The sequence below is a fragment of the Capsicum annuum genome, chromosome 2, assembly GCF_002878395.1.
Source record: "Capsicum annuum cultivar UCD-10X-F1 chromosome 2, UCD10Xv1.1, whole genome shotgun sequence".
NCBI classification, from domain to species: Eukaryota; Viridiplantae; Streptophyta; class Magnoliopsida; order Solanales; family Solanaceae; genus Capsicum; species Capsicum annuum.
Genome location: NC_061112.1, coordinates 74,253,930 through 74,263,962, shown reverse-complemented (window position 1 = coordinate 74,263,962; position 10,033 = coordinate 74,253,930). Strand labels below are relative to the sequence as shown.

The 10,033-nt window shown below is 30.7% G+C and overlaps 1 protein-coding gene and 1 pseudogene across 1 annotated transcript; one reads left to right on the top strand and one right to left on the bottom strand.

The window, feature by feature from the left end:
* Nucleotides 1–4,738: 4,738 nt before the first annotated feature.
* Nucleotides 4,739–5,353, bottom strand: LOC107858514 (annotated as a pseudogene).
* A 14-nt stretch (nucleotides 5,354–5,367) lies between these two features.
* On the top strand, nucleotides 5,368–6,199 carry LOC124896189 (transcription initiation factor TFIID subunit 11-like). The gene is made up of 2 exons (XM_047407712.1): nucleotides 5,368–5,374; nucleotides 5,573–6,199. Exons 1-2 carry the CDS (start codon nucleotides 5,368–5,370, stop codon nucleotides 6,028–6,030), a joined length of 465 nt encoding a protein of 154 aa, XP_047263668.1. The 3' UTR covers nucleotides 6,031–6,199.
* Nucleotides 6,200–10,033: the final 3,834 nt, after the last annotated feature.

Sequence of the window (10,033 nt, the reverse complement as noted above, 5' to 3'; positions counted from 1 at the left end):
ATTATTTTGAATCGTATATCTAATGTAGAAACAAAAGAGTTGGGCGTAATGATGATTTCGTTGAAAAAAATACAACTCACCCAAATCTATCAGTCTTTAATTATTCTAGCTAAAGTCATGGTAAGAAGGATTGTGATATCTGATGGCTATATGATAAAGAAGTTGTTGCAACACAATTGCATGTTCTTACAAACTATGATGAGGTTAAGCCTTTTCTCAAGTAAGTATCATCCATGGTGTTCATTTAATTATTATATTTGGGTTGAAACTAATGTGCTAACATAAGCACATGCAGTTTATATAAGCAAATCCTGAGAGTTACTTACAGTGATCTCACTGATGATGTCATGGATAAATAAATTGAAGAAAACTTTCTACGATGGTTCAAATATTATGTATAAATCAATTATTTTAATAAACGACATATCACTTAAAATGCATAGCTAATATACTTTCATTATTTGATAGGTAAATAGTTATCCACAAGAGATGTCGCAGAATCCATATTTACAAAACTTAGTAATTAGACCATTAAAAAAGGTAAAGTCTTTGGCCTGTTTATTTGGTGAATGGATACAAGTTTCATACTTCTTCTTTGGGTGAAGAAAAAAGTACATATAATAGTGGGGTGTGTGTTAGTGGCATAGGACAAGATGACATTATAAGTGAATATTATGGTGTTCTTAAGGAGATTATAGAATTCGAATGGCCAATGAATTCATTTATGAAGTTAATTTTATTTTATTGTGAGTGGTTTGATCCCTCAAAACATGGTATGAAAGTTGATAGTCAATTTGATATTGTCGAGGTTCGAAAATGAAAAAGATATTCTAAATTTGATCCTTTTATCTTTTTCAAAACTGCAACTCCAGTTTATTATGCAAATCATCCTAAAAAAAAGAAAAGAAAATAAGGCTAATTGATGGGTAGTTATAAAGACAAAGCCAAGAGGAGTTGTAGATACAAGATACAATTTGAAAGTTGCTTACTAAGAGGAGCAATCATGTGTTAGCACAAGTATAGAGGATGACCCAATTGATTACGTGATGACCAAGATGATGGTGAAGAGGTTGATGGAAGTAGTTTTCAAGTTGTTGTCAATAAAAACGAATGTGATTTAATAAAAGAAAGAGATGAGGATATATCAAATAAAGAAGAGGAAGGTGATGAGGAGACATCAAGTGAAGAAGCTAATGATGAAGAGGGGGAACAAAGTGAAGAAGAAGACTTTTTTGATAGTAATGATTCATCAAGGAACTTTCATACTCAAGAAGAAGGTAAAGATGAATATAAGGAGGATTGAGAATATTAACTTGTCGATTTATTTTGTCAATGTACAATACTATATTGGATTAAAGCTACTGTGATTTTTGTCAAAGTTATTGTTATTTTACTTTGACTTATCATCATTACTAAAAATGACATGAAATTATTTTTCCTACCGCCTCCCCTCCCCCCCCCCCCCCCCCCCCCTCCCCCACTTATGTTTTCTCTTTTCCTTAACTAGTAAAGGGTGTTAAGCAAAAGTACTTTCAACTTTGATGCCTACTGTTTCAATTTTTTAATGTTGCTTTATTTATCTTCTTCAAAGATTTGATTGAGCATGTATTGATAAGTGAGTAAATTGCTGAAAAATATTATTCTCTACAAGTGAGTATAATTATAAGTAAGACAAAATGATTATCACTACATTTGTTCATGTGTTGTTCATTAATTACATCGCAAATTATTTTTTTTGTGTTTTTTATTTGCTGCAGATGCTAGGTGTATGATCTAAAAGACATGGACATCCTAATGGAAAAGAAGGGAAGTCAATTAAAAAAAAAAAAGAAATAGATAATAGAGAGAGACAAACAGTTCAATTGCCTCTCATTATTCCGTCAGGATCCTTTCAATCTCATACTTGTTCACTTCATGTTAATAACTCTTCCTCACATCAACCTAATCCTGAAGTAAATCAATCTCATACTATAACAATGTTGTACCTCTCATAATACATCACAACCCCTCTATTCTCATATTAGTCTCACTTAGCCTTGGGATCAACCAACCCCAACCTTCTATCATTGAATGTCAACCTTAATCTAATCAGTTCCAATCGGTTCATAGGACTCCAACCACCTCACCCAATATAGTTGACAATGTAGACGATGATAATCAAATATGGATTGTACCTGAAAAGGATGGGTAATACATCCGACCTTTAATAATACATATATTTAGGTGGACTATTTATATGTGCACATCTTTGATAACTACTATATGTAATGTAGGTTTGATCCACACAAGGTAGTTATTGATGGTATTGCTAACTGCATTCGGAGTAAATTTGAATTGGCTAGACCTTCATGGAAGAAGTTTTCTGAGTCTACTCGAGAGATGTGGTTTGAGGAATTCAAGTTAAAAAATTATACATTTTGATTCATGCATAAATATAATTGTGGGACTATATGGCTAATATGGTATTCATTTGATATTTGCAAAATAAAATTAAATGGCTTCCTCACTATAATAATGCTATATGGTCTAATTTTAATAAAAAGGCAGCTTAAAAATGACAACTTTTTCAAGATGTTAGAAAAAATTGTCTTTGAAACCACATTGGATGGGAGATGCAATATTCAAGGAGATGAAGGTGCATTGGGAGTCTGATGAGTTCAAAACAAAGTCTAAACAAAATAAAAAAAATCGTGATTCAAGTACCCATGCATCACTTCATAGAGGTGGTTGTGTACCTCATAAAGTGATCTATAAGAGAATGGTAATTACAAATCTTTTTAACTGTATTTCTTTTAAGAAAATAATATCATATTCAACATTGATAACACATATATTTTTTTTTTGAATTTAGAAAGAAGCTATTGAAAAAAGATCCTTCAGTTTTAGAATTTTATTTTTGAACTCATCGCAAGAAAAGTGATAAAAATTGGGTAAATGAGAAAGTTGAAGCTACTTATGTAAGTGTCATTTACTCTATTTGCTAGTTGTTTGTTCGGTTTCAGAATATTTTCTCACTCTTTTCTTTATGAGATAATACAGCTCCTTGAATTTCAAAATTTCTTTCTAGCTTTGTTTGCTAGTTATTTGTTCTATTTCAAAATCTCTGAGATTGGTGTTGGTTATCTGCTCTTTAAGTCAGTTCTTTGATATAGATATTATGACAAAAAAATGCTAGTCTCGTCATCAAGTTCAGCTTATTATCCACCCCCTCATTACTACCTTATGAGTCCAAACAGTCTCCTCATTCACAGATATGTGCATTCGCCAATTTTTTCACAATGCCTCCTCCAATGTTCATTACCTTGTTGCCCCCAACTAGTTGTAAATTACTCGAGTCAGTTGTGCTACGCACCCCAGCTAGATGTAAACATTGTGATCCCATGGTGTAACTCCTTGCTGCTACAGGTGCATCTTTTGATCCCATATATATGTTACCCCCAGCTTCAAGTGGATTTTTTGATGTTCTCAAAGTTTGTGTCCACTTATAACAAGATTTTTGGAGCCATTCAAATCTCCCCCACCAGCAATTAAGACATGTCTCGAGCTTGCAGTTTTGTTAGTGCTAGGTGGTTTTGTAGTTCTAATTCTCATGAGGGTCTTTATTCTGTCAGTTCTTGTTTTGACTAGCTTTTTACCCCTACTTAGGATCAAAGGCAGCCTCTTTAAAGGATGTAGGTTCAGAGATAGCTGGATAGGATGTTATGTTCTGCCTCTAGGAGGGAAACAAATGAGAGTAAATCAGATGACCAGACATAGGACAAGTGCAAGTACTCCCCTTAGGTTTAGTTACATAATCTGGCAACCATAGAGGAGGCTTTCTAGGTCTAGCAGATCTTTTAGAAGGTTCGTTGTTACTAGAATAGGCCCAAGACTGCTCAGGCACAAGTTCTCAAGAATAATCTAACTAGAATCAGAAATATGGAATTCTCCGGTAGATAGGAACTACTAATAGGAGAAGTTTCTTCAAGAAAGAGATTTGAGTCTTGTATGGGGTGAAAGATTACAACCTCTGAGAGTGTGTTGTTGTCAATAGCACCAGTTGATAGGAAATCTAGAATTAGAATATGGAAAGACAGGATCAGGAGAAGTCAGCATGTGCTTAAATGGAATATCATATGTCTATTGACAAGAAATTTCCTGGAATGAAGATCATACAACACAGAGACTTTTTGTGTTGAAGAATATCCCATAAATACAGAAGGGATAATCCTGGAGAAGAATTTATCTAGTTTTCTAGGAGATGCAGCATAAGACAGAACCAAATACCTTGAGATGTGACAAATATGAAGGATGCAAATAAAACAGTTCAAAGAGAGATTTAAACTTGATAACCCCAGAAGTTAGTCTATTAATAATGTAGATAGCAGTAGAAACATACTAACCCAAAAACTTTAAAGGAACAACAACTTGAAATCTAAGAGCTCTATCCATCTCTAAAATAGTTGTGCTTTTTTTCAGCAATGACATTCTATTTTGGTGTGTATACACAAGTGATTTGATGTAAAATGCCAAGACCAGATATTAATGCTTGAAATTCATGGCTGAAAAACTTGTTGTGATTATCTGTTCCTAGAGATTTTACTGAAGTGGATAAAAAAATCTTACTTTGAAGCATACATCTTTTAAGTTTAAAGCATACATTTGTAACTAAAGGTCTAGGAAGGTTTCAATGAGTTCTAACATTAGAGCTTCGGTAAGTTTGAACCGTTAAGCATATACTAAAGCTCACAGCTGTATTTTAGGAGCCCGTTGCTATATTGCTAAGAGCTCCTTGCGAATCTACATCTTCAAGACCATTCTCAAGTGCTCTAACTAATTTCTCGAAGTGATTCTTAGTCACACTAGTCAGACCAGTAAGATTAATACAAAAATCATCAAATGTTTTAGAATTACCTTCTTCAACATTCCGGTAAATCTCCAGCTCCTTCTCTGCACAAAGGTGAAGCCTTTCAAAACTAGCCTATAACTAGCCTTGCAAATACTCAAAAAACTACCCTTTTATATGTTCCTCGTCAGGAAAGTAAAAACCATAAGCATAAGTCCACTTCAACACCCTTCTACATTGCACAATCTACTTCCAGGCATCTAATATAAACTTCAATTGTGTCTCTGGTAAGAATTGCAATTTAATCAGCACTTTAACATTTACTTCCCCTATTCTCCTCAAATTTATGCAACTTTTTTCTTTGACTTCTCATTAGCAGCCTATCTCTCGTAATAATGTATATACTTCTCAATAGATTGATTTGCCATTTCTTTCTTTAGCACATCTTCATTCCTTGACGTGTACTTGTTATATAGATTATACCATGAGTTTAGAATTGAGGCATAGCCAACAGAATTGATACTTACAAGGGTCTCAAAGGTATGGATTGTACTTGTCCTTGTCATGTTGTTTAATACTTTTTTATGCTAATAATATATTTTTTATTACTTTTTATGGCTTGAATTAACAACAGAATAAACCATCGTATTATTTATGCTAATAATATATTTTTTAGTACTTTTTATGGCTTGAATTAACATATCCGTATACAGAATGAGTTTGAAAGAAAGAAACAATAAATATTAGCTGCTCAAAGTGCATCAGTTGTGGAAGGAGAAACTAATTCAGCTAGTCAGCCTTCTCAGTTAAATGAAATAGATATCTGGGTGCAATTTGCTGGTGGAAAGAAAAAAGGAAGAGTCAAAGGTCTTGGCTCCCTGGGTCAAAGTGTAAAGACATCTAAGAAATCAACATCAACTTTGTCAAAAGAAATTGATGAGATGATTAAGTCTCAGGTTGATGCTTTAAATGTTGATTTGTATTCTCAGTTGCAGAATGAGCGACACAAAAATAAGAGGATAAGAAAGGAATTGGACTTGTTGATGAAGCATGTATATAAGAAATCATCATCAAATGATGAACGCCCATCTCAAAAAGACAATCAAGCTTATGAAGATAAAAGTGATGATGACTCTAACGACGTGAATGAAAGTGATTCTAATTCTGATAACGTGAATGAAAGTGATTCTGACCCAGATGGTTAGTAGTTTATTGAGGGTTCAAGTTTGAAATATTATGTTATGGATCATTTAAGAATTATACATTATTGATGTGGATGTTATGAATTATGGTTTTTGTTAGCTGTAATGATTTATATTAGACTTATGTTGAATGATGTTTTTGAGAATTATTGGAGGTTTCGAATAGATTTTTAACTAGTTGTGAAATGATTCTAGTGATTTACGTGTAAATTATTACTTGGAGATTTTCATAGGGATGTATATTTTAAATATTCATAAGAAAATTCTTGAGATAATTTGTTCTTGCGGACTTACTTAGGGCATTTCATACGAATTTTCTTGCGAAATAGTTTCATAAATATTCAGAAGAAATTTTCCTTTGTTAATTAGGAATCGTCAACTCTAAACTTCCTTCGGATTTACTTGGAGATCTTCATGGAGAATAATTTGTTAATTTTTTAGTGGAAATACGCAGGTATATTCCTTTTTGTATGAAATTTTACCAAATAATTCATGCAAAATTTTGATTGTTAATCGCAAATAAATCTACAAATAACTTACTTGCGGATTTATTTCTGCAACTAAATTACCTAGGAATTTTCTAAATCTGCAGGTAAAAATTACCTACGAAGGTTTTTCCTTTGGATTTTAATTGGCAAGAAAATTCGCAGGTAATCAAACTACTTAGGGATTTTACCGTATTATCCCTATGAAAATGCTCAGTTAATAAGCATTTTTCTTGTAGTCATGGCTGCAATTGCATGGACGGCTACACACAGAGGATGTATTGATGGGGTGGGGAATGGCTATAAATACGACCTATGTCCTATGCAACTCAATCCCTGAAAGTGCTGCCCATCTATTTTTTTAGTGCATGTTTACTAAGACAACATTAGAAGTTGTATTAAGCTGGCAACAATGGAATAGAAGATCATCTGATTGGGACACGAAATGGCAATGGGTGAAGAGGAATTCAAAAGGTAGAGGCACAAGGGCAATAATATTGAAAGCAAGATTTGTTGTTGCGGTCTATTTGATTTGGCTGGAAAGAAACAATCATAAAATTCATAACCGAATTGCTAGAATAGAAGCGATCATTTACCAACTCAAACTAGGTCTCTGTATCATAGTTCAAGGAAATAGGAGACTCGTGGACCACATTGAAAAATTACTATAGATGGAATTGTTTAAGTGTTTGACTTTGGATAGGAGTGTTTTTGTAGTAGAGGTAGCTGAGAGAAGGGGAACAAAGGTTTTGACCCCTAAGCTTTGTAATGACATTTATTGGTAATTAATAAGATACTTTATTGCCCCAAAAAAAAAAAATTAGAAGAAAGAAATGCATTTATTTAAAACTATGAACCTAATTGAATTTAAACTCTTATTATTTCATAATAATAATAATAATCTATAAATAATAATATAAAATAGTTGAATTAATTTCATTTATATATTAAATAAAAGATAAGAAATTATTATCCTCATTATTATTAAGAAGAAGAAGTGGAGGAGGAGGGGGGGGGGGGGGGAGAAGAAGAGAAATAGGAGGAGGAGGGGAAAGGGGGAAAAAGAGGGGAAGGAGGAGGAAAAAAATAGGAAGAGGAGGAAGCAGAAAAGGAAGGGGAGGAGGAAAAAAGAAGAAAAAGGAAGAGGAAGAAGAAGAGGGGGAGAAGAAAGAAGAAAAGGAACAGGAAGAGAAGGAAGAGGAGGGGGAGGAGGAAGAAGAAGAGAAAAAGAAGGAAGAGACAGAGAAAGAAGAGGAAGAGGATGAGGAAGAAGAAGAAGAAGAAGAGGAGGGAGAAGAGGAGAAAGAAGAGAAGAGGAAGAGGAAGGTGAGAAAGAGGAAGAGAAAGAGGAAGAAGAAGAAGAAGAATTAAAACAAATTGTGGTAGTAGGTAGTACATAGTTATAGTGATAGAAGGAAAAAGAAAGGGAAACGTGGGAATTTTCTTTTTTAAAAAAAGAAAAGAATATGTGGATTAATCTTATTGATTTCAAATATTTTTCTTAATTCAAATATATATATATTATAAAATAAGTATGTATTATGTTTGAAAAAATATGGATAAGGAAGAACAATAAATTGATCTTCTCTTTTAACAAATAGATATTATATTTGAATTTAAATTTGAATTTAAACAAAATTAAAATTAAAATAGAGTTCAATTTTTTTAATCTCTCTTATATATCTATGTAATTAGTAGTACTGTTAGTATTACATAGAAGTAGGATAATAGTATCTTTTAAATATAATTACCTAAATTGATATGATATTTGAATTTCAAATTCAAATGAAATTTGAGTTAGAGTGGAGTTCTAACTTCCTAATCTCTCTATATATACTTCTGCAATGATATATAACACTAAACTTTCTTCTCTTTCTTTCTTTTTTACTGTTCATTAGTTTTATTCATGAATTTATTTGTTGCATTCTTCAAATTAATCATTTTCTTGAAATGTTTTCTATTTAAAATCTTCATTTTTATATACAGATGAGTGATGGTCATATTATAGGTTATTTTTTCATTATATACAGGCCTGAAATCAGGAAAGTAATTTGTCATTTTAATAATGTTCGTTTGATTTTTGATAAAAGTAAATACATTCGATTATATAAATAAAAAAATAAAATCACCATTTGTTAAGATTTTGAGACACATATATCTTTTAAATGCTAAATTTTGTTACCACTTTTATACTATTGTTTTATTAAAATTACTTTTCAGTTTTTTTTTTATTTTATATTATACTAGAATGTTAAGTATCACGTAACATTTTATCAGACCATGTTTAAAGAAAAAATATAATAACGTTATAATTGAAAGATAAAGTTTAATTGATATTTAAAATACATGTTTTTCTTTATTACAAGGTTTTTGAACTTGAAAAACAATTAAAGAATAGAAAAAGCATAAAATTTTAGTTCGTAATAAGTCTAAATTCGATCAAATTTAGTTCTATTTGTCTATCCATTAGATAATGTATTAATTTTCAAATTCAAAATTTCAACACAGATTAACTCTTTATTAGATAAACTTAAAATTCAATCAATTTGATTATCTTATTATTTAGACTCTTTAATTTTAAAAATAAAAATGATATTAAACTCATAAATGAATTAAAAACAAGAAAGATAGCAGATTATTGAGGAATATTATGATTTTGAAGCAAAATTAAAATGTATTGCTTTTTAGATTATCCCAATATTAAATAATAATTTTTGACACTGTTAATTCATTATAATCTAATTAAGTTGACTTTTTTGATAAATTAAACTAAAAGATTATTTTGAACTTTAACATAAAAAATAGAAATTATATTTTCACAGGTTACATAAATATATATAGAAACCATTTATGATATTGGTAATAATTTTTTGATATCATAAATTTAGGTTTATTTGATAGGTTATTAATGACTGATAATTGAGTTTTGATTAATTGATAAATTAGATTGCCTTGTGCTTCATGTCTTAATATCAGATTTTTTGGATCATATTTTAAAAAAGTATTTTTTTTAATTATAACGAGCAAAGTCTTAAATTTTGTATACAAAGTAATTATAGTCCTAACAAATGACGAAATTAATGAACAATAGTATATCAAATCTAAGCAAATTAGATTTAAAATTTAGTATTCTATATTTTGAAAAAGAGAAGAACACTCAACTATCATCGCGTGTATTACAACAAAAAAAAATAATTTAAAGTCAAACTAGATAAAAGTAATTAAACTACAGTGAAACAATATAGAAAAATAAAAGATTGGGGGATACTATTTTAAACTAATTTTGAGAATATAATGAAGTAATTATAAATTATTTATAAATTATAGATGAAGAGATTGGGACGAGGTGAGGGAGGTACAATAGAATAAAATTTTAAAGTAAAAACAATCAATATTAACAAAATGAAATCTTTAAATTGTAAATAATATAACAAAAAACATAAAAAATAAAAACTTTTTTTACAATTATATAATATTTTTCAACTAATATAAATTTATTAGAAGTATGGGGGAGGGGGGGG